Here is a 25,117-nt window from a genome sequence, read left to right as displayed (position 1 = left end):
CAACTAAGGCTCTGGAATATTTAAGCCAATTCTAGAAAACAATCATCCACATTAACTGCTCAAGGGATTTCCACATGAGTAAGTGGCAGTAATTGATTTGGATCATGATTTCATAAAGTACTTTCAGTTTTTATTCATAAATTCTTTTCAGTTAGAGTGAACTTCCTTTCAGTCCTGTACGATTGAGATAAATTTTTGCCTTGGTTATTAATACCTGTTGATTTCATTTCAGTGGTACAGGCATGGATGGGAAGAAATGCAGTGTATGGATGTTTTTACCTCTTGTATTTACTTTGTTTACTTCAGCTGGATTATGGATAGTGTGAGTATTCTCTTCATTCATTATTTAAGGACTTGGGTTGCAATGTAGATAGGAATGTAGTTTTGATGTAGAAACGTGTTTAGAAATACTTTAAAATAATGTTTACTAATTCAACCTTGCTAAAGTCTCCATTTCTCTTCCCTCCTTCAGTTACCCAAAGTAAATAGCTAGAGTGAGTAATAAATAATGCAAAGCAGGTAGTGAAGACTGCTGGTCTTATTTTGTGTTCCTGTGTTCTTTCAGTAACGAACATTCTATAAACTGATGATACGGATTCATTATTTGCAAGATTTGTTCATCATACTAACGTGCCAAAGATTCCACTCACAGTCCAGTTCATAGTCCAGTTATTGTGGGTGACTGGGCTTGGTATGTTTATAAAATGGGTATCATTACATTATAAGTCTTGGCTTATCACAGAACACTCCTACACTTGCTTATTATTTCAAGTACTATTTCACTTCCGGCAGATTATTTTGGTCCCTTGCAGTTCACTAATAGAGGTGAACACATACTCCTGAGAAATTAGAAAATTTGAATTCTAATTGTACTTCAGTTTGCCCAAGGTTATAAGGTCTCATTTCTTTGTTTTCCAGTTTCCAGATTATAATGATTACCATTAATTTGGGGAGTGTTTTAAAAATTAAAGAAATAGTGTTAGTAATCACATTTGGACTTTAAAGAGCTAAGTGATCTATAGGTAAACATAGTAAAAGGTGAAAGAGTCATGTGATCTGAAGAGAAACCAGAGTATAGGTAAACATAGTAAAAGAGATTTTTCCCAGTTAAAAAAAAATGAATATGATTTAATGTGGTTAGTCTAGTCATTCTGGGAAATGAGTCTTTTTTAAAAAAATGTCTTTGTTTTATAAACTTAGGTTGTTTTTTCTTCACAGATACTTTATAGCTGTGGAAGATGACAAAATTTTCCCATTAAATTCAGCTGAAAGGTAAAGTTGATCTCTGGGTAATTGATTATTTATTAATAGACTTAACAAAAATTTTGCCACTGGTGAGGTTAGACTGTGCACTGACTGTACTTTAACTTGTGTTTTTTGTTTTCCAGGAAACCTGGTGTGAAGCACGCACCATATATAAGGTAACTGGATAGCTTTCCTCCGATCTGTTGGATCTTACAGGTTGAGAGAGTGTCTTAGTTTGGGCTACTGTAACAAAGTAGCATAGACTGGGAGGCTTGTCAACAAAAAGTTATTTCTCCCTGCTGTAGACACTGGAGGTCCATCAGGGTACCAGCAGTCAAGTGTCGATGAGGGCCCTCTTCTGGGTTGCAGATGGCCATCTTCTCATCATGTCCTCATGCAGCAGAAGGAGGATGAGACAGTCCTCTGGATTCTCTTTAAAAAAAATTTTTTTTAACATTTATTTATTTTTGAGAGACTGAGAGACAGAGCGACAGAGCATGAGAAGGAGAGGGACAGAGAGAGAGGTAGACATAGAATCGGAAGCAGGCTCCAGGCTCTGAACTGTCAGCACAGAGCCTGATGTGGGGCTCGAACTCATGAGCTGCGAGATCATGACCTGAGCTGAAGTCGGACACTTAACCGACTGAGCCACCCAGGTGCCCCTGGAATCTGTTTTACAAGGACACTAATCCCGCTGGGAACGGCTTCTACCCTCATGACCTAAGTAACTCCCAAAGGTTCCACCTCCTAATAGTATCACATTGGGAGTTAGGATTTCAACATATGAATTTTGAAGGGACACACAGACATTCAGTATATTGTAGGTGACAGATTTTAATACAGTAATAATAAAACATGTCATAATTTTTAAGTATTGCAGGTGATGAACCTCCTGCAAGCTGTGTGTTTAGTCAAGTTATGAACATGGCAGCATTCCTAGGTAAGAAAAAAGTAAAGAATGCTTTATATGCTTTGGTACATTTCTTCTTTATTTCTCCCAAACCTATATCAAAAGCATGGTTAGCTTAGTTGATAATTGGGTATCATGTCAACATGCTGAAGCTGGCTTTTTGTTTTACCTTACATTTCACCATCTTCATTGTTTCAATGTATTCTTGACTTTATTTCTTTTGCCGCATGAAATAATATATTTCACGTGCCATAAAATCAGCATGAGAAGAATATAATATTGTATAATCCATTTGCATTAAAAAGAATGCCACACTTATTTCTTCACTGGCAAGGATGACAAATGTATAGGCTTTGTGATGAATCTTGATGTGTGTAGATACGGTCTTTAAATCTAAAGGTCAGCATTAACATGGGTGACTCAGTCTCCCGTACACAAATGCATACCAAGATGGCAAATGGAGATGTAGGTTTAAAAAAAAAGGAAGAAACCTTTAGTACTTATGTCTGGTCCCAGTTCCACACCTTTTCTTCAGGGCCCAAGACCATCATTTCATATCCTGTCCCCTTTGTTCTGTGAGTGCTTCCCTGAGGGTCGAGGGAACCAGCCATGCTCTCTGTCCTTGTCCATGTTGACCTTGTATACCATCTCCCCAAGGCCAGTCTCCTCAGTGTCTTTCAAAGCGTCAGCTAACTATCACCATTGGCATGCTGTGGGTGATGGGCCAGTGAAATTTTCAGCAAAAGTTTTCTGGAAATGGTTCTTTTGGATGGTGAGAGTTTCACTCCAAGTAAGAAAGAAAGATGATGTTATTCCTGAGGGAATCATTGGCGTTTGTGGCATCTCTCCCCCAAAAGGTGACCCGTTATTTAATTTATGTAGAACTCCACCCGCAAAGAGTTCCACTCATTCTTAAGATGCTGTTTTTCTTTTTAATTTTTTTAATGTTTTTTCATTTTTGAGAGAGAGAGAGACAGAGCATGAGCGAGGGAGGGGGACAGAGAGAGGGAGACACAGAATCCGAAGCAGGCTCCAGACTCTGAGCTGTCAGCACAGAGCCCTGCGCAGAGCTCGAACTCATGAACTGTGAGATCATGACCTGAGCTGAAGTTGGATGCTTAACCGACTGAGCCACCCAAGTGCCCCTTAAGATGCTATTTTTAAATGTTTGCTTTGGGAAACAAAAGTCCTATAGAACCCACTGGAAAATCAAGGGAGACAGTTGGTCCAACATGCAACACAGGCACAATCTTAGTTTAGAAGGCTCAAGACATGAGACACATGGAGAATGTTCCCAGTGAGGCCCAAGAGGCCTCTCTGGAACCTGCAGAGTTCGACGAGAAGCACACTGCAGGGCTTTCCTGCAGTTAATAAGATTCCTCCCTGGACCTAACTCTATTTGGGTCAAAGCCTTTCACCACCCAGGCTTCCCCAAAACATATAGCCCATTTGTCTAAGCAGGAAGTGTCTATCAGGCATGGGCTGCTATGCCACCACTAAGGAGAAGGTTAGATATAACCCTAATGCTGACAGTGCTGAGTCTTTGAAGAAGCTCTTCTCTTCATGCCCTCAATAGGCAGCATTAACAGGATTTTAGCGTTAATAGGATTTTCATGTCCCAGCTATTCCCCAATTCTTCAAAGGGCGGTTCTTACCGCAGCTGGTGCCCATGTGGGCACCAGTGCCTGCCCCAGTCAGGCGAGTTTTGTCTTCACTGCCTTCAGCCTTAGCTACCATGAGCTTTAACACTCACTCTTTTTTTTCTACCCTTGACACCACTTTTCTGAAAAGACCTAATCATACCAAAGCATAAGTGACTGCTGAGGAGATCTCTGCATTTAACAGAACGCAAAGCCCTGAGAGAGGATCTTGAATTTCAGGGTCAGGGACCTTTCCCAGCCAGTCTGCAGTCACACCACACAGGCCTGCAGGTTGGTACCTAGTCATGTGGTCTTCCCCACGGGGTGCAATAATACCAGTAATTAATAGCAGTCATTTATATTCCAGGCACAGTGCTAAGTGCTTTGCAAATACTACCTCATCTAATCACGATACACAGGAGACTGTCCTTATTAAAAAGCTGTCACAAGCTGTTTGTCCTCCATTTGGGCTTTAAAGAAACCAATGAACATGTTGGAAGCTACATATTGCTTCCCTCATATTCTTAAGACAAATTGATACTTCCCAGTTGTCTTTAGTGTGTAATCTTAAAAATGTCAATTTGCACGGCTCGCACATTTATCCAGTTATAAAGCTTATGATTAACTAATTGTAAAAGCATTTCCAAAAACAGAGTAATGAAAACAAGTTCCCCTCTTCCAGATGACATTCGTCATCATCTTATTCCCTGGTCCTCCCCTGTTCCAGCAAGAAGCACTTAATAAGCCTTTACTAGCTCTTGCTCTGAGGTATTGCAGTATCCAGGGTTTATTCTTTATTATCTTCCATCATTTGTAGTGCCATCTGGTAGACACAAAACTGATGAAGATTAGTGTGCAGTGGGAGGAAACCAACAATTATTTATTTATCAACTCTGGGAGTGAGGAGGAATCCATTTACGAATGATTCTTGCTTGAAATGGCGGAGGCCTTCCATCTCCCCAGGCCTGTCCCTGCCAGACCTCGGACTATTACTTTAGACGGCATAACTGGCCTTAAGAAACAACCTGGACTGCCTATAAATCATTGCTTTTTTGGCAGCCGTATGGATTATAATTTACAGTCTACAAATGAGCCAGTGTAGCATTTATTAAAATCAGTTAGCAAAGATCTTCTGTCTTTTTGATGTACTAATCAAAGATCAAACTCAATCGTTTTCTCTACGCAATTAGTTTTGCACTTTGTCCTGAATCCACGCTTTCGATCTCTCCTGGGGAGAAAAGAGACCTGAGACAAATTTCTTGAAAAGAATATTCTTTTCTGCCAGGGAGAGGTTGTGAGGATGAAGCCGAGAGCTGAATGATTTCGGTCACCCAACAGCAGCTGTTCCCCCTCCTTCAGCCGAAGCACATTGATTCCCGTGTTCTATTGCGGTCATAAATAGGAATTATTGATGCATAAACAATAAAACTAAACAAATCAGAAAAGAATTTGGCCAGGCACCAGTTTAGAACTGCAATGAAGAGCTGCTATTTTGAGTTTGAACTTTAAAAGCCCAACAAAGGGCGCCTGGCTGGCTCAGTTGGTGAATCATGCAATTCTCGATCTCAGGGTAGTGAGTTCAAGCCCCACATTGGGTGTGGAGCCAAATAAATAAATAAATAAATAAATAAAACCCAGTTAGCCTCAAAAGAAAAAGGTTAGTTAAGAAAATAAGCAATTATTCTAATATCTGTGTTTTTTAAAAATAAACAGGGGACACATACAGCAAAGGACTGTTCTAAATACCATAAACAACAGAAAGGTGGGTTTTAAAAATCTTTTCTGGGGCGCCTAGGTGGCTCATTCAATTGAGCGTCAGACTTGATTTCGGCTCAGGTCATGATCTCACAGTTTGTGAGTTCAGGCCCCACGTCTGGCTCTGCACCAATGGTGTAGAGCCTGCTTGGGATTCCCTGCCTCTCTGCCCCTCCCCTGCTAGTGTTCTGTCTCTCTCAAGGTAAAAAAATAAAAACTAAAAAACTTTAAAAATTTTTAAAAATCTTTTCTAAAACTATTCATGAAATCTAAAATGTTTAATGAAACTAAAAGATGTATCTTCTGATTAGAACATCAATGTAGTTAAAAAAAAAAAAGTCATCATATATAAAGACGGCTTTGAAATCACCCCACTGCCAACAAGTCTTTTTCAAGGGTGTATAAATCACTACTTGGTTGAAAAAAAGACTTTGTAACCAATAATCTGAATCTGCCTCCATTAAACCTGTTAATAAAACTGTTAAAGGACCAGAATCTTACTAATTCCAGCACCTTAAACCTTCACCTAGAATCTTTTTTTTTGTTTGTTTTTTTTTAATGTAACCCTCTATGCCTTTCATGGAGTTGGAACTCACAATCCTGAGGTCAAGAGTCATATGCTGTCCTGACGGAGCCACCCAGGCACCCACAGAATCTATTTTTAAAGGAAATTTTGCCTAGTCCAAGGTGATTAATAATGGGGTTAATAGGTAAAGAGGGCAGAGTGTGGTGTTGGGACTGTTGTTCTGGAAGTTAAGAGGGTTGACTCAAATTCATGTCTCCGAGTAGGTTTCTGTTTCCTGCTTAATTTCATCATCTGTTCATGATAAAATGATTTATCATCATATTACAAATGGGAAGGCTACCAGTGCTGGGACCAGAAGATGATACATGTCCTGTGTTTCCTGGGCAGAAATGACTAACAGAGAATGGCCTGGCCCTCATCATCTGGGCACAGTGGGCCAAATTGACTGGATGGGTCGACATGAAGAGCCTTCTGTGTCTGCTTCAGCCATGTTTTAGGGCTTAAGCCAAATTCTAGTACAATCCTATCCCCCCAGACTGAATGACATCAAGATGGTTGCCAGAGCAAAACTTTTCACTAGTCATTTTTAAAAGAAATGAAATGTGCCGCCTTGGTATTTTGTCATTAGGCCCTAATATCCATACACAATTAATAGCAAGTGTCTCCCATGTGCCCTGTGTTGAGGCTTCTGGTCTTAATCTAGTGACCTCTTTATCTGATGATCACTTTGTGTCAGAGGGCTTACATGGAATTTCTCCTCTCCTTACTTCCTCCTCCTATTCCCATCCTCAAAAGTAGCAAGACGTTGTGCTGATTTTTTTCATCCTCTAGGATACTTGTCACTATTAATAGACTTCAGATATAACTTCTAACTAGGTCACTCAAACCATTAGGGTTGGACTATTGTCAACTCAAGTGTATCATTTACTAATTCTATGACCACTAGTGGGAATTAGATAAAATGTGAATATACTAAAAGCTAAATCAGAGCTGAACAATTTGACATTTAATAAATTATGGTTTGTTGTTATTTTGTTTCTAAAATCCAAGTATTTTTTAGAATGTTTATTTATTTATTTTGAGAGAAAGAGTGAGCAGGACAGGGGCAGAGAGACAGGGAGAGAAAATCCCAAGCAGGTACCATGCTGTCAGCACAGAGCCTGATGCAGGGCTCTGTCTCATGAACCAAGAGATCATGACCTGAGCTGAAATCAAGAGTCGGATGCTTAACTAACTGAGCCACCCAGGCGCCCCTCTAAAATCCAAATATTAACCAAGTTGCATACCACTCTTTGATCGAGGTACCTGGAACTGAAAATCAACTTGCTGAGCTTAACTTTGTAGCTTGAAGCTATGAAATTCAGTAAATTTAGGAAATGCAAATTTATGGATGGGTTTTCTTTATTAATGACTATTAATAAGGGCCTATAATGAAGATAAAACATTTAGCAAATAATTACTTACTTAATTGCTGTATCAATAGGGTAATTCTTGGATTTCTAAATGTCTTCCCTGCTAAACTTTAATGTCAAAATAAATTGCCTTAGGAAGTAGTAAGTTCATTTCCTTATATGTAGATATAATTTATATTAACTGCAAGTATTTTTTGTCTTGTTTGTAGACTAACCTCTCCCAGCACTTTGTACAAACATGAAAGTATCTCTGCACTAAGCAATTAATAAGAGGGGATTCTTACATTAGTGGCTTGAGTATGGGCTGCCCTCAGGGTTACTATTAGAAGTCAGGCTTGAAATTTAGGTAACTTCCTTCATTCTCTCTCAGATTCCCTCATAACAATATACTTCAAAAGACGGGGGGTCTTTTTAAATGAGTAATTAACATCATAGAAGAATTGAGCTTTATTAGTATAATCAGTGTGATTTTTAGTACATACCAAACTCCCAAATCGGCCATGTTAAAATTCAGATTTCGTAATTTGGTTACTGTAACTGCTCTAATTTAGGTCAACTATCTTTGTCCTTTGACAATGGATACCTCCAGTAGAATTAGAGGGAAGAAGGGATAAAGCAGTAATGAAGGGAGCTGTACACTTGCCTTGTCTTCCTTCCTGTCCCCGAGAATGATTTCTGGTGCAGGGACCAGCAGGTTTGTCTAGAGGTGGAACCGTGTCTTCTTTCCTGTGCTTTCCTGCCATGTCTGTTCTGACACGGTTAAACTTAAGGGTGGTTGAATTAGTGAATTCTCGTGCCAGCTGTCTTTATCCCTGTCTTATTTGTTGTGTCAGGCCTCTGCGATGTTCTCCTAAGCCAGTGTGTCCTGTACTGACCTGGTGTTGAAAACCCCGAGGACAAGGCTAATAGCAGCTTGTCACCCTTGCACCGCCCGATAACATAAGCCCCAGCTGCTTCAGCCCCTCTCTCCTTCCCTCTTGTTAGGCATGATAAAACAGCCAAATAATCATAAGCATTGCATGAAAAATTTCTTTTAAAAATTGCCCGTCGGGGCGCCTGGGTGGCTCAGTCAGTTGAGTGTCTGACTTCGGCTCAGGTCATGATCTCACGGTTCGTGGGTTCGAGCCCCGCGTCGGGCTCTGTGCAGACAGCTCAGAGCCTGGAGCCTGCTTCGGATTCTGGGTCTCCCTCTCTCTCTAGCCCTTCCCCACTCATGCTCTGTCTCTCTCTGTCTCTCAAAAATGAATAAAGTTAAAAAAAATTTTTTTTTAATTGACTGTCACTTCAGAGACTTAAAAATGTACCTTGACGAGGGGCGCCCGGGTGACTCAAGACTCAAATCCGACTCTTGGTTTTGGTTCAGGTCATGATCTCACAGTTGGTGGGATCGAGCTCCACGTCAGGCTCTGCACAGAGTGTGGAGCCTGCTGGGGATTCTCTGCCGTCTCTCTGCCCCTCCCCTGCTCGTGCTTTTTCTCTCTCTCAAACTAAATAAATAAACATCTTAAAAAATAAATACAAAATAAAAATGCACCATGACAAAAACTTTAATCTTGCACGTTGTGGCTTTAGAAGAACTCTGCCTCACAGTCTGGCTGTATGACTGAGATTTTTAAACTTTAACATTTTGTTTTGTCCCCAGCACTTGTGGTAGCTGTTCTGCGCTTCATACAACTGAAACCAAAGGTTTTAAATCCATGGCTGAATATTAGTGGATTGGTGGCGCTGTGTCTGGCTTCCTTTGGAATGACCTTACTTGGTAATTTTCAGGTACTTTCTTTGGCCTTCTTCGCCTCTTTCTTACCCTTCACCTGTATGGGTATCATAGCCGCGGATTCTGCACAGATCTTTTCAAAAGTGCTAACGGTGGTTCCTGATAAGCACAGGTTCTCCAGCAGTCAGCCCTTCTGGTGTTCAGCCTGGCCTGCCTACATTCGAATTGTGTGTGTGAGGGTGCTTGCCGCATGGCTACGGGAAAAGGAGCTACGAAAATAGCTGTGCAGGGGCACCTGGGTGGCTCAGTTGGTTGGGCTTCCAACTTCAGCTCAGGTTGTGATCTCGGGGTTTGTGGGTTCAAGCCCCCCGCCTCGGGTTCTGTGCTGACAGCTCGGAGCTCGGAGCCTGGAGCCTGCTTTGCATTTTGTGTCTCCCTCTCTCTCTGCCCCTCCCCCACTCGCACTCAGTCTCTCTGTCTCTGTCTCAAAAATAAACATTTAAAAAAATTTTTAAATAGCTGTGTATTTTATACAAAGGATTTCAAAGCGCTTTATGCTTTTTTTCATAACAAATTGTCTCCTAATGTAACTTTCTAGAAAACTAATAGGATCATTGCCTTTCTAAAATTAAACACTGAACATCCTTTTTGGATGAAAGCTTGCATTTCATATTAGCAAGCTCGTGTGGGAATCAAGTTTGAAAACCCAGAATTTTGGGATGTCTGGGTGGCTCAGTCGGTTGAGCTTCTGACTTCAGCTCAGGTCATGATCTTGCAGTTTGTGGCTTTGAGCCTCACGTCGGGCTCTGTGTTGACAGATCAGAGCCTGGAGCCTGCTTTGGATTCTGTGTCTCCCTTTCTCTCTGCCCCTCCCCTGCTTGTGCTCTCTCTGCCTCTGTCTCTCTCTCTCTCTCTCTCTCTCTCTGTTTCAAAATACATAAACTTTAAAAAATTAAAAAAAAAACAAGAAAGCCTAGAATTTCTCTAGAACATCTATGACTTGTGTAAAGACACACTAACTCTTCTTCCCAGAAAGTTAGAAGCCCAAGGTCACTACATTCAAGAATAATTTCCCTTGCCAATACCATTATCCAACTCTTGACTCGAATGACTCCACTTGTGAGATAGACAACCAACTGGAAGAGTACTTGTCTGGTTTCCCTGCCTGCATTCTCTTCCCAAAGTCCTCCAGCCTGTGCTTTATACTGTGGTTAGAAACCTCTTCCCTGCAGTCAAACATGAATCCTGACACTTCTCTCCCTGTCTGTGGAGTGAAATCCAGATGGCACAGGCATTCAAGAAAATATGCTAGTGGATTTTCTAAGACTGTCTCTTGTTCGAACCCTCAGTCCTGATAATTGATTAAACCAGGAAAGCTCATTCCCCAGCACTTCTCCTGGCACACAGTAGCAACTGAATGAGTATTTTTGAATTGATGGCTTCTTTGACAGGCCATCCCACTCGTTCTGTTCTAGGTCTCATCCCATATCAAGCCAGACTGACTGAGCTATTGCTCTGCTCTGTGCTGCCGGTTCTGGATGTTGTAAAGTGCTCACTATCCATTCTCTCAACCAGGGCTTGGATGGAAGTTACTGAGTAGACATTTTGTTCTTTCCTAAAGTCCAGAAACTTGAAGTGTTTTGGTGAACCACAGATGCTCAACACCACTTTTGAAGAACACTTTCTAGAATATCTACAGAGAATACATAGGAAACCACAAGTTAGTTGCTTGTGAAGAAGCCAGGTGGCTAGTCTATGGTGTAGACAGACTTTTCCATCCATACTCTTTTTATAATTTTTTAAAGTTTGAACCATGTAATTATATTATCTATTTTTAAAATCAAGTTTAAACTAATAAATGAATAGACTGTGTATAGTGTGGACAACCAATTTCCTAAAAGTAAAATTTAATTTGAGGAATCGTTATTTAAAATGAGTTTTGAAAATATGCCTTCCGAATAAGAAAGAAAAAAAGAAGAGGAATAAAAGAAGAGGAAAAAATACTACAAAGAAGAGGAAAAAATACTACAGCCAAAAACAATAGAAAAAGTTGTCAAAGGAAAGCAATATTGACTTGAGGCAATCATTATTCCCAGCAATGTCAAACAATAAAACATCTGAAGGCAATGGCAATTCAAAACAATATTTTACCATGTTGTAAGAACCATCTCTTCAACTATAGATTTTATTTTCCCACGTGTAATTAAAAAAAATATATATAAAACAAGGTGCCTGAGTGGCTCAGTCAGTTAAATGTTTGTCTCTTAAACTCAGTTCAGGTCATGATCTCAGGGTCATGAGTTCAAGCCCAGCATTGAAAAAAATATACAGATGATAGAGAGATAGATTATATAGATATAGATCATTGCTAAAAGTGTTTTAAGTGACCAGTATATTTTTTAGTGTTTATTTATTTTTGAGAGAGAGAGAGAGAGAGAGAGAGCAAACGGAGAGAGGGAGACAGAGGAGCTGAAGCAGGCTCCAGCCTGAGCTGTCAGCACAGAGCCCGATGCAGGGCTCAAACCCGAGAACCGTGAGATCATGACCTGAGCTGAAGTCAGGTCTTAACTGAGCCACCCAGGCACCCCAGTGACCAACATATTTTTTTAAATCAGTAGGTAATGGAGAGTTTACATTTTTAACCTTCAAATGAAATAACCCGAATGGGTCTCCTTTAACCTATTAATTCTATAAAAGCCTTGACCAGGAATCGTCAAACACTAATGTCGTTTAATGGGTCTACAAATATGGCAAAAGCTATTAGGTGGCAATTTTCTTATAAGAGGAAAATAAAACAAAATCCCATTAACAATGAATTGATCACATTACGTAGCAATAAATGTTATTAGCTGTCTATGACAGTAAAATCTTGACCTTCTTAGAATTGGTCCTCTTCAATCATTAAATACACAGCCAGATCCCAAGTCTCATTTCTTAGTCTGGAAAACAAAGTTTGCAGTGTATGTTTGTAGAAACTGACATTTCTCTTTTTTGTCTAACTCTCCTGCTTTTTTCTTTGACTTCACGCTTTTCTGGAAATTAAATTCAAGGAATAGATTACCACTGCCTGAGTGGTTATTCTAAACAAATGTTTTGAGGTTTGGAAGTACTGTTTATCTCCCTTTCCCCCTCAGAGTTCAAACCATTTGAGAAAAAACACAAAGAGCCAGCAGAGATGAAGGATTCTACTCTTTCCAAAACCTATCATCCCGTTATGGAGATATCACTTTACCTATTTTTTCTCCCATCACGTCTTTTCTAAATGGGCCTCCTTGTCATTATCTGTTCATCCCTTAGCTCACGAATGATGAAGAAATCCATAATGTTGGAACTTCCTTGACCTTTGGATTTGGCACATTGACCTGCTGGATCCAGGCTGCATTGACACTCAAAGTCAACATCAAGAATGAAGGGCGGAAAGTTGGGATTCCACGAGTTATTCTCTCAGCATCTATCACTCTGTGTGTGGTCCTCTGTATCCTTTGAATGTGAAAAGATTCTTTGGTAGGGAGATTAAAACACACATATGTAGATATGTAGATGCCATTTCCAATTAGTTAGCATGTACTGTCAGATTATCTCAAAATCTCAGACAAAATAGATAAGTAAATGGATATAAAAACAAAAACTCTCAGACCTGAAGCAATAGAGAACTAAAATTAAAACCAAGCTCTGCCTTCTCAAAATTGTTTCTATCTGTAGGAATGGTATCATGCATCCTCCTTGTCATTAGTGATGGAAAAGATTTCCTGTCTGAAAAACACAGAATGCGTAATGGAAATTGTGATTTTTTTTCCCCTTCCATCTTAAAAAAAGTTAATTTATGACTTTATTAATGGCCCTTTTATTTCATTTAATTTAATCTGTGAAGGAGAAAGTGTCAGGCCTCTGATCTCACACTCTGGAATTCAGCTTACCCATTAAGTAACAAGGAGAGAAACCAGAAAAAGGCAGAGGAGAGCGCTTCTGCTTAACCCCAAACAGATCCCAGAGACACTAGTCCTGGAGGGAGCTCAGTGACCCCACCTACTGGTAACATGGCCCAATAGAAGCTGGCCAATTCCAGTGCAACCAGTCAGATCAGCCGATCATTCCGCTGGGAGGCATGATCTCAAGTGCTCACTCCAATAGGGTCTCCTCAGGAAACCAGAGAGGAAGGGAATAAGGTTCCTAGGTGGTAGAATGTGTAGCTAACCCAATTACACATCTTCGGTCAAGTAATAGCCAACATTATTGGGCACTTATAATGTGCTAGGCATTGTTCTAAGCACATTAATACATTAAATGTATCAACCCTTTTAATCCTCATTTAACAAGTATGATAGTAAGAACAGAGATTAATTTATCCAAGATCACACTCTGTATGTAGTGATCTCGACTTAAACTCAGGCACAGTTCTTGAACTCAACCCCAAACCCTCTTGCCTTAGGGAAAGTGGCTTTAAAATATGAAAATATTTATTGTTCAGAGACATCCTGTAGTTACTGGAGTATTGGGGATCTTTATTTCTTCTTCCCTCACTAACTGCCAAACATTTAATTGTTTGTTTGTTTTCAAGTTCTTCAGCACATTAGAGAACATTTAAGGGCTGGAAAATCAAGCCAAAAATCTTGCTGACTGCTAGGCACGTGATGAAATATTTTATGAGTAAAAAGGTCAGAATTCTGCCAGGGTGAGATTTGAAGATCTATCCTTTCCTCATTAAGTAATAATATTGCTTTGCCAGTACTTTGAGCCCTCAGTGGGAAGAGAATGTACAGACTTTAAATTATTTTGAGTTTTCAGCTCATACCAAACAATTCTGATCCATGTTGTTTCTGAACATTTGGAACCCTGTCTAGGTTCCCAGGTGAATGGATCCAGGCCTCGTCAGGAGAGCAAAGTTTGGCTGAAGTAGTTTCACCATATTCTTTTGCTCTCTGAAAATTTCCCAAGATTTTAAGTCTGGAGATAGCACTAATTCTAAGGGAGCATTTCTGATTTTTCTTTAAAAATGTATTTAGTCTTTGGCCTCTTGGCTTTTCGCTGAAGCATGCTTTGAAACATTTTCCTTCCTAGCTCCAACCTCATGTATGCTGTGTGTGTGTGTGTGTGTGTGTGTGTGTGTGTGTGTGTGTATACACTCCATATATATTCAGGCATAGGAGTCTCCTTTGTTTTAATAGTGAAAACGAGACAGAAGAGGAAAAGGAGCCACTTACACATTAGTAGCACTGCAGAGATAAAGCTTATATGTAGGTAATTGGTGATTTGATATGTTCAAAATTATTTCTGCAGGTAAAAGGATGACTATAAAGCCATAGTCATTTGCAGTGATTTTTTTTAAAACGAGAAGTTTATTTTTCTGGCCAACTAATTTCTTTGGAATTTTAATCCTCTTGCTAATCTCACAGTTTAGAAGGTAGCTGTAGAGTTGAATGCCTGGCCTGGCAGCCAGAGTCCTTGTATTTGAATCCCAGCTCTCCCAGTGACCTCAGGCAAGTTACTTAACCGTTTGGCCTCAGTTTCCCTATTTTTTAAAAAAAATTTTTAATGTTTATTTATTTTTGAGACAGACAGAGACAGAGCATGAGCAGGGGAGGGGCAGAGAGAGAGGGAGACACAGAATCTGAAACAGGCTCCAGGCTCTGAGCTGTCAGCACAGAGCCCGACGCGGGGCTCGAACTCATGGACCATGAGATCATGACCTGGGCCGAAGTCGGACGCCTAACTGACTGAGCCACCCAGGCGCCCCAGTTCCCCTATTTTTAAATGAACTGATAACAATAGGATTGTTGTGAGGATTAAGTTAGATTTTCTGTGAAAGCACCTAGAAGCACGTCTGGCACAAACGAAGAGCTCAGCAATGTTATTTTGTATTATTCATGCAAGTGTTGCGTTCAGGAAGCTGTCAAGCTGTTTTGCTGATGAGGAGGGGGAGAGTAAGACTTTTCTTGTAACCTGTCCTTGACCAGAAAAGAGCCCAGTTTGAATGTGGCTTATGGGGGTACTTTCCTTGACTGCTCCTCCCCAGATTTCATCCTCATGGCTCAAGGCATCCACATGTATGCAGCCAGGGTCCAGTGGGGTCTGGTCATGTGCTTCCTGTCTTATTTTGGCACCTTTGCTGTAGAGTTCCGGCATTACCGCTATGAGATTGTTTGTTCCGAATACCAGGAGAATTTCCTGAGCTTCTCAGAAAGCCTGTCCGAAGCCTCTGAATATCAAACCGACCAGGTGTAACCCACCAGTTTTTCCTTGCCAGAGAGGTGGGTGTGGTGGAGGGAGGGGCCAGCAGGATACACCCGCAGGACTTGGTACAGAGCCTCATAACACATTTTACACACACACACACACACACACAAGTTCTTGGCCACATTTGCCAAATGAGCTTTTCAGGGCAAGTTGTTTCTTTAACGAAAAAGCACAAGCCCTTATGTGTCGAAATACACGCTGTTACACTGAAAATATATGCACGACAGAGCAAGAAGCTTGTGCATGATCACTTCTCTTTTCCCTCTCTCTCCCAGTTCTCCCTGCTCTTCTCATTCTCTTCACACATTTCAGGCATCGTGTTCCCCCTACCACAGGGTAGGGCAGGCCAAATGTAACATGGGAATAATGCCAACTCCCAAAGTTGCCTTCAGATCCAAAGGGCTTGGAACCAGCTCATGAGGAAGTTCTGCATCTGGCACTTGAATGGATTGAGTATCATCTAATTGGATGGAAACTGTACAGAGACGTGACCCCGTGTAACCTGTTGAATGGCATGGGGTCAAGAACTTCCCCACGAAAACTCCCTTCATCATCGTTCGGTGGTTGGCTGTGCAGAGTCAATGAAAGGAATAGGCTGCAAGCCCACTACCATGATTTGGACTTTATTGTGACTGAGAAATATTTCCAAATGTGAATATTTGTAGGGACATGGTCTGCCAGGCACGGAACAAGATGGGGGCAGTGAGGGCATGGTTTTGTTTTTGCTTCCATAGTATGCTAGGCACAGCTTTTGTTTTATATTTCATGGTTTGCCTTCTTTTTTTCTTTAAGTAACTACCATGGGTCTCTCAAGGCCTCGTGGACAGAGAAGATGTAGGCCAAATGCAAGAGCTGAACTTGTTTCAGGTTAACCATGATGAAAGGAAAAAAAAAAAGGTCACCTGCAGGCTTACTTCACTGCTTTTATGTTTGAAGCTAAGAAAATGTTCACAGAAAAGCACAAAGAAATATTTGTGGAGGTAATAAAAAGAGCTCCTGCTGGACATTATAAAAAGAGTCTTAGAACACTTGTTACAAGTCAAGATCAAGGAAGAGCTTAATATGTATCTATAGCTACGATTTAGTGTTTTGGTGGGGGGTGGGGGAGTTAAGGGCTTTTTCATACTCGGAATTTGTAGAAACCAATTAAAAGATTACCCTTCCTACCCCCCCCCCCCCCAAACAGACTGGCATAGCTGATGCTCTACTGCCCAGCACACCTGCTTTCTACCTGCTAAGAGTTTAGAACGCAGACCGTAGGCCTGGGCTTCATAAAGAGCAGAATTCTTCGTTCAAAATGTCTTGGAATGGGCCAAGTTGGCGGACCCTGTGTGAGTGCGCTTTGTTTCAAGAAGTCCCCACATTTACTTCACCGGGGGCTGGAATCTCGTGGAATATAATGTGAAAAAAACAAAACAAAACAAAACTGTTTTTTAATTCAACCCGAACTCAGATTCTTGAGGAAGGGGTCCATGACTTTGCATCTCTGTAATGTCTCTCTGCCTCCTAGCCCTGTGCCTAGCACATATAGGTGCTCAGCAAACGTCTGTTCAGTGGAATGACTGGTCATTCAAGCGTAGGAAAAAGGAGTATCCGAGAAAGATTCAAAGATGAAAGAACAGATGGCTGCCTCAAGCGAGACAGGAGTGGAAGAAATCCTCGAGAAGGGGCAGGCGGGGGTGAGAATACCTACAAGAGATGGGTAACACGTGAGGAAAAGAATCAAGCAGAGAGCATCCTCCTGGGAAAAAGGCATCTTACTGTAAATAGTCCAAGGTGACATTTATTATTTTGGAATACTGCTTTTGGGTTTGTTTTTTTTCATTTTTGTATCTTAAAGATTTTACCAGAAAACAAAGATTTCTGAAGTTTTCTTTCACTCTACACAATCCAAATTAAACAGCTTTTGGTGATGCACTGTACACTTTCTTAAGAGTATATCTAATAGCACATTTTAGCAGAATCAAGCAGTGACTGGCATTATTCATCGGGATCTGACCACTAAATAAAATTCTTTTATGCAGAAGTATGATTTGTCTCGTACACCAGCATTTCTTCTGTAATGTCGAAGCATGCGTAAACTCCATCAGACAGTCTGTTGACAATATACTTCAGTGTTACGTTGGTAGCCTATTTCTAAGGTGTTTTCCAACACCAAAAATCAATTCTCTGATTCTTTAGACATCAACTGGATGTCCTACAGTTCAGTTCAATTCTGACACAACCCAGGGTTATTGTTAGACCCTTCAGGTTTAAGGGCTCCGTTCCCCAAGACTGCCCTCACTCACTTCAGATGCCAGTCACAAGTATTAGGTCCCAGGCTACCCACACTTCTGTCCAACTTAACTGTAAAATTAGGGGGGTTCCCGCTACTCCCTTCTCTTTTAAGTTGGATAATTTGCTAGAATGGCTCCCAGAACTCCAGAAAACGCTACATCTATCTGCCTGCTTATTGTAGAAGCTATAACCCAAGAACAACCAAATGAGACAAATAGGGCAAGTAAGGGGAGGGATGCGGGGCCTGCCATCTTCCCAGCATTAAGATGTGTTCACTGACCCGGAAGCCCTCTAAATCTCCTTGTTCAAGAGTTTATAGACCTCGGGTGCCTGGGTGGCTCAGTTGAGCGTCCGACTTCAGCTGAGACAATGATTTTGTGGTTCCTGGGTTGGAGTCCCGCATTGAGCTCTGTGTGGACAGCTGGGAGCCTGGAGCCTGCTTTGGATTCTGTGTCTCCCCCTCTCTCTCTGCCCCTCCCCTGTTCGCTCTCTCTCAAAAACAAACATTTTTAAAAATTTGAAAAAGAGTTTATAGAGCTCAATTTCCAACACCCTCCTTCCATCTGCTTCTAGAGGCCGGTCAGGAGGTCTAATTACTTGGTCTTTCTGGTGACCAGCTCAACCCTTGAGGCTGTCTGGGGGCCCCACCATAAGTGACCTCATTGGCATAAACTCAGGCTCCTTATGAAACAAAAGTCACTGCTATCAGGAGATTTCAAGTTTTAGCAGCTCTAGGGCAGGAACCTAGGACAAACACCAAATATATTTTTGTGTTATACCACACATATAAATACAGATCAAGATTACAGAACCTTCTAGGAATTAAGAACCATAAGACTCCTCTTGGAGGCCAAGACCAGGGAATCTGCATTTGGAATGAGCACCCCTGGAGTATCTAACACAGACGGCCTGGAGAACAAACTTTGAAATACACTGAACTTCGTTTTGGTAGTCTGACTAGGTCTCTTGAAGAAAAGTTCTCTCAATTTTTTTTTTATTGATTTGAGAAAGAGACAGCATGAGGAGGGAAGGGGTAGAGAGAGTGGGAGAGAGAGAATCCCAAGCAAGCTCCATGCTGTCAGCCCAGAGCCCAACTCAGGGCTCGATCTCATGAATCATGAGATCATGACCTGAGCCGAAACCAAGAGTCCAATGCTTAACTGACTGAGCCACCCAGGCATCCCAGGAGAGAAATATTTTTGAAACAATGTTAATGTTTTAAAGGTTCAGTTTTTTATTTAATGGAGAACTGACAGCAAGATGAAGTTTTACCACCTGTGTTATTTCCTGGGTTTTCTTTGCTGCTGGGATGGGAAAGTAAAACTTTCATATCCTGGATTTTGTAGTCAGTTGGTTGTAATGGAGAGTGGAACACCAACATTTATTTTTGCTTAGACGTTGTGTCAGTCTGGATAGGTTGGGTTTTGCTGTCCCAAAATAAAACGAATAAAACTAAGGTTCATTTCTCCTACTAGATGTGTTTCCGGGGTTAGCAAGGGAGCCCATGGCTAGGACTCAGACCCTGGCTGATAGGGGCTGTATCTCAACATGTGCTTCCACAATTGCCAACAACCAAGAAACTGTGGCAGGCTGCTCACTGGTTCTTAAGATTCTGCTACCAAGTGACATCATTTAGTTTACATTTCATTGGTTAGGGCAAATTGCACAGTCGTATCTGAGAGTCGCTCTCCCATGTGCCCAGATGGGAGGAATTTCTGTGAACAGCCCAGTGACTGCCACAGGGTTCACCTTACGTTTTTAAGACTTCTTTGGTCATTGTCATTCCCTTGAAGCAGGAGTAACAAAGAGTCAGTAAAGAACCATCATCATACAGAAATAGGGGAAAGGTGCTATCTGTGGAGTTGACACAGAGCACCAAATTACAAATATGAAGAACCATCCAAATAATAAATGAGAGAAAAGCAATTCCACTGAACCTGACAGTCTTGACCCCATCTACGTTGTGTTTCTCCCGAACAATGGGAATCAAGAGTTGGGGGAAGAGAAGAATTCTGCATATGAAATAAGTTGGATTTCACAATCCTCAGCTTCATATCAGTTCAGATTCCAATTATACTCTTCCAAGAAATAGCAAATATCCAAATATGAAGTCCAAAGAAGGGAGTGTGAGTGAGAAGGCTAGGTCTCTCACTGGAAAAGCAAAGATCTTTTCATCAGCATAAAATATGCTTTTATTTCTCCTATCTTTAAAGATAAAAAAATCCCCAGGGCGCCTGGCTGGCTCGGTCGGTGGAGCGTGCTACTCTTAATTTCGGGGTCATGAGTTTAAGCCCCACGTTGGGTGTAGAGATTACTTAAATAATAAAACTTAAAAAAAAAAAAAAAAAAAAGTCCCGGGGAGCCTGGCTGGCTCAGTCGGTAGACCATGCAACTCTTGATCTCAGGGTCATGAGTTTGAGCCCCACTTTGGGCATAGAGATTACTTAAAAAAAAAAAAAAAAAAGTCCCTATTTGTTGTCTCTAGGCCCTCTGTCCCAATTCTCTCTTGAACCCACTCCAATCATTGGAGCTTGCTTCTATCACTTCACGGAACTGCTTTACTCAAGTTCTCCAGAGACCCTGTGATGTTACATACGATGATTAGTTCTTTTACTACCTTATCTAGACCCATAAGCAATACTTCACAATTTGATCAATCCCTACCTCCTTTCTCTGCTTAAAACATGTTCTTCACTTGGCTTCCAGAAATCGTTGCCTCTTAATTTGCCTCCCGCTTCACTGTCCACACCACCACCTCCTTTGCCGGGCCTTCTCCCTGACACCTTCACACTGGAGTGTCCCATGCCCGTCCTTGGAACTCTTCCTTTCCTTTCTACGTTCATTGTGCTGGTGACTTCATCCAGTCTTCTTGTTTTATTTTTATTTTTATTTATTTTTATTTTTTTTAATTAATTAATTTATTATTTATTTTAATATATGAAATTTACTGTCAAATTGGTTTCCATACAACACCCAGTGCTCATCCCAAAAGGTGCCCTCCTCGATACCCATCACCCACCCTCCCCTCCCTCCCACCCCCCATCAACCCTCAGTTTGTTCTCAGTTTTTAACAGTCTCTTATGCTTTGGCTCTCTCCCACTCTAACCTCCTTTTTTTTTTTTTTTTTCCTTCCCCTCCCCCATGGGTTTCTGTTAAGTTTCTCAGGATCCACATAAGAGTGAAACCATATGCTATCTGTCTTTCTCTGTATGGCTTATTTCACTTAGCATCACACTCTCCAGTTCCATCCACGTTGCTACAAAAGGCCATATTTCATTTTTTCTCATTGCCACGTAGTATTCCATTGTGTATATAAACCACAATTTCTTTATCCATTCATCAGTTGATGGACATTTAGGCTCTTTCCATAATTTGGCTATTGTTGAGAGTGCTGCTATAAACATTGGGGTACAAGTGCCCCTATGCATCAGTACTCCTGTATCCCTTGGATAAATTCCTAGCAGTGCTATTGCTGGGTCATAGGGTAGGTCTATTTTTAATTTTCAGTCTTCTTGTTTTAAATATCACCAGATGCTGACCTCTCCCGACTTCGCCAGCCCAGACTTCTCTCCTGTATATTCACCTACCTGTGTGACATCTCCACTTGTCATCTAGAGTTTAATAAGCCCTGATCTTATCCCCTTAACCTCATTCCTCCCAGGAGCTTCCCATCTAAGTTAAGGACAGCACATCTTTTAGTTGCTCAGAGTGAAACCTTAAATAGGTAATCTTAAAGTAGCTCTTCATTCTCTCAGACCCCACGTCTGTCAGCAAATCCAGTCTGCTCAATCTTCACATTATTCTAGAATCCATGCACTGCTACCCTGTGGTCCAGGAACCTCCCATCTCTCGTGGGCTCTTATAATAGCCCACAAAAACTGGTCTGTCTGCTTCTATCATTTGTTCCCTTCAGACTGTCCTCAACACCACAAAATGGTCTTCTTAAAAGCTAAGTGAGATCATCACTCCCTTGCTTACAACCTTCCACTGGCTTCTCTTGTGCTTAGAATAAAAACCCCAATCACTGGCCCTGCAAGGGCCAGTAAGACCCACCTTTCCACCTTCCATTCCCTCTGTTCCAGTCCCTCAACCTTCTTATGTTTCTCCAACAGCCAGGCATGCTCTGGCCTCAGGACTTTTGCACTTGATGAAATCTCTCACCCTCTTCACTTCCTCCAATGTTATCCTCTCACGGAGGCCTACCTGACCTCTAAAACTCAAGCCCAAACCAGCACTACTGCTCTTTCCAGCTTTATTTTGCTTGCTAGCATTTTCTAAACATGGTCCTGGGTTAGTTAAAATTCTAACATGCATAACACTGTTTAACACATTTTACTTATTTTATTATGTCATTTTCTCTACCCCTAAAATGTAAGCTCCATGAGGGCAGGGATTGTGTTTGTTTTGAGGGCACAGATTTTTACCTGTCATGTACCTGAGGTAGAGCAGGGCCTGGACTCAGATCCCCTCAACCCTAACCACCAAAATCCAGCATTCCTGCATAGCAATGCCCCTTGAGTAGTACATCCTGTAGGATAGCTAAAACTCTATGCCCGTTGATCAGTAATATCTTGCAGGAATGCTCACTATGGAGACTCGTCAAGACTGGACCAAACTAGGGGTGCCTGGGTGGCTCAGTCTGTTGACCATCTGACTTCGGCTCAGGTCATGATCTCACAGTTCGTGGGTTCAAGCCCTGCATCAGGCTCTGTGCTGATGGCTCAGAGCCTGGAGCCTGCTTCCAATTCTGTGTCTCTGGCTCTTTCTGCCCCTCCCCCACTCAAGCTCTCTGGCGTGCACGCACTCTCTCTCTCTCAAAAATAAGTAAATTTAAAAAAAAAAATTAGGCAAAAAAAACAAAAACAAAAAAACCCAGACCGGACCAAACCAGTTTGTGCCAAGATGGACCCCAGTACTGAACTTTTACCTACTTTCTCCCTCATTGTAATACTAAATATCATGCCCAGATCTAACATGCTAATGAGGCATAAGCCGCATGTAGAAACATGTTCTGTCCACTGTGCCTGCCCACCCAACCTCCTATACCTCCCCACCCCAACATGTTTTGATGTTACCCCTTTCCCACCTCAGTCCCTTGGAAAACTTTCCCTGGCCTTTGTTCTGAGAGTCAGCCTGAAGGACACTTTCCCTTTGTGCCGTTTCCCTCATGCATGAGCCCTAATACAAGCCTTGCCTGGAATTCCCTTTTGGCCTCTTGTCAATTTCTGCTGCTTTAGAGAGCCCCGGGACCCGAGTCTGTCACACACCTAGTAACTAAAACAGTGCCTGGCACAGAGTTAAGTGCTTAATAAATACTTGCAAAATAAATGAATGACAGTACCTGCCCTCCTCTTTTCCTTTTCTCGCTCTCTTTTTTAAAGATTTAATCTCTTAAATATGGGCTGCTCAACAAGGCATTTAGGAGACAATGGTAATGTGGTCAGATTTCAGAGGATGCAATTATCCTCTGGCTTCTTATAGCAAACAGCTTTCTGTGTAGTAAGGAGGAAGTTCTAGATTATAAAAAGGGTTATTTCTTATAATGTCTGTAGTAACTAGCACACGTTAAATACCCACGTTCTTAAGAGGGCCTGAAATAATCCTTACACAACTCTGTGTGAGTACTGGACTTCCTCTCGTGCAGCTTCACAAAAAAACAGTGGGGCTAGCTTGGTTCGTGCCTGATGAAAACTGCATGTATTTCATGTTTTTAAGACAAGAAGCTGAGCTGACCCTGTAGGCTCTACTCAGATTTTTAAATTGAACTCATCAAAAACTCTCCCTCCAAATGCCGTTTGAGTCAGGGCAAAGACAAAGCTGTAAGTTGTTGAGTGAATATTTCCATAGAAAGCAGAACAGAGGGATTTATTTAACAGTCACAATTAGAATACTGTCTAATACCACTCGATTTCTGTAAGCCAAATTTAGATTTGCAGCCAGGGAGACTTAAGAGGAGCTGGAGGAAAAGGGCTTGGACTGAACACAGGGACAGTCGATTGATGGGCTAGCAATATTTCAGAGAGAGAGACCGGGCAATTCACGTATTGCATTGCCCTGGGAGGAGACAGTGGTCTCTAAATACAGGGGACTTTTGTATCCTGTCTATAATTCTGTTAGGAACGGGATGGAAAGAACACATTTGTGAGGCACTAGGAAAAAGACAATGGGCATCACTTGTTGCCTTTGTCAGAAAGGGGAAGGGAAAGGAAAAATCAGACACTCTGCAGTTTCAGTCCCGGATGATTGGGAAGATGGCGACACTTGTAAAATCTAGAACAAGAGATGCCACTGTGTGGAGGGAGGGAAGGGTGACTAATGAGATCATCTCGATGCTCCTAACCGCAACTTGAGCACAGCCTTTTCACAGCCCAGCTACACTGAAAGGGATGAAAAAGGCTGTCCGCTGCCTGGTACCATTTAATTCACTTGGCGACTGTTCCAGTTACTGTTGATTGCTGAACAAATTACCAGAAAATGCAACAGCATAAAATAACTATTTATTATGCTCACAGATGCTGTGGGTCAGAAATTCAGACAGGGCACAGCGGGGACAGCTCATTTCTGCTCCATGATGTCTGGGTCTCAGCTGGAAGACTTGAGGGCTGGAGGCTGGAAGTGTCTGAAGACTAATTTATTCCCATCTAAAGACTGAGTCTGGCCGTCAGCTTGGGGCCCTGGTTCCTGTTGACCTGGTCTCTCCAGGTGAGTGAACTTGGGCTCCCTCACAGCGTGGTACCTGGCTTCCTCAGAGCAAGTGTTCCAACCCTGGCTCCTCAGAAAGGGATATGGGAGCTGTAGCCTTTTTATAACCCCGCCTGGAAAGTCACAAAGCATCACCTCAGTTGTCCTGTTTTGGTCGGAGCAGTCCTAAGCCCCCACCCAGACTCAAGGTGGCAGGAGACACACCCCCCACCTCTTGGTGGGAGGAGTGTCAAAGTCAACATGAAAAGAACATGTGGGAGGACAGCAGTGAAAATGGAGGATTAAGGAACACCAAAGTCCTGCTCTCCAAAACACCAGTATATACACTGGCAAAAACCACCAAAATCAACGCTTTCAGAATTCTGCAAAGTAAAAGCTCGCAGGAACCAGGAGCATGCTTAGTCAAGAAAACCTAGCTGGGGGCACCTGGGTGGCTCAGTCGGTTGAGCATCCAACTTCGGCTCAGGTAATGATCTTGTGGTTCGGGAGTTTGAGCCCCACATTGGGCTCTGAGCCAGTGGTACAGAGCCTGCTTGAGATTCTCTCTCTCCCCCTCTCTCTGCTCCTTCCCCACTTGTGTGTGCTCTCTCACTCTCTCAAAATACATAAATAAATTAAAAAAAAAAAAAAAGCTAGCTGAATCTCAGTAAAAATAGCTTTGTGGTGTTTTAACTTACCCTGGTCCCATTCCAGGCCCCCAGC

General features: G+C 41.8%; 1 protein-coding gene across 1 annotated transcript in view; it reads left to right on the top strand.

The window, feature by feature from the left end:
• The window catches only part of TMEM150C (transmembrane protein 150C), a 76,305-nt gene extending 59,011 nt beyond the window's left edge, over positions 1-17,294 (top strand). The window contains exons 2-8 of the mRNA XM_049630785.1: positions 233-322; positions 1,219-1,272; positions 1,389-1,421; positions 2,118-2,185; positions 9,131-9,258; positions 12,500-12,677; positions 15,216-17,294. Of these exons, the coding sequence (XP_049486742.1) occupies positions 243-322; positions 1,219-1,272; positions 1,389-1,421; positions 2,118-2,185; positions 9,131-9,258; positions 12,500-12,677; positions 15,216-15,424 (750 nt within the window). The 5' untranslated portion in view covers positions 233-242 and the 3' untranslated portion in view covers positions 15,425-17,294. The remainder of the gene's footprint in view (positions 1-232; positions 323-1,218; positions 1,273-1,388; positions 1,422-2,117; positions 2,186-9,130; positions 9,259-12,499; positions 12,678-15,215) is intronic.
• The last annotated feature ends 7,823 nt before the right edge of the window (positions 17,295-25,117 follow it).

This window comes from Panthera uncia, chromosome B1 (assembly GCF_023721935.1).
Source record: "Panthera uncia isolate 11264 chromosome B1, Puncia_PCG_1.0, whole genome shotgun sequence".
In the NCBI taxonomy this organism is placed as follows: domain Eukaryota; kingdom Metazoa; phylum Chordata; class Mammalia; order Carnivora; family Felidae; genus Panthera; species Panthera uncia.
Note: the sequence above shows the minus strand (reverse complement) of the source record. Positions and strands in the feature narration are given on the sequence as shown.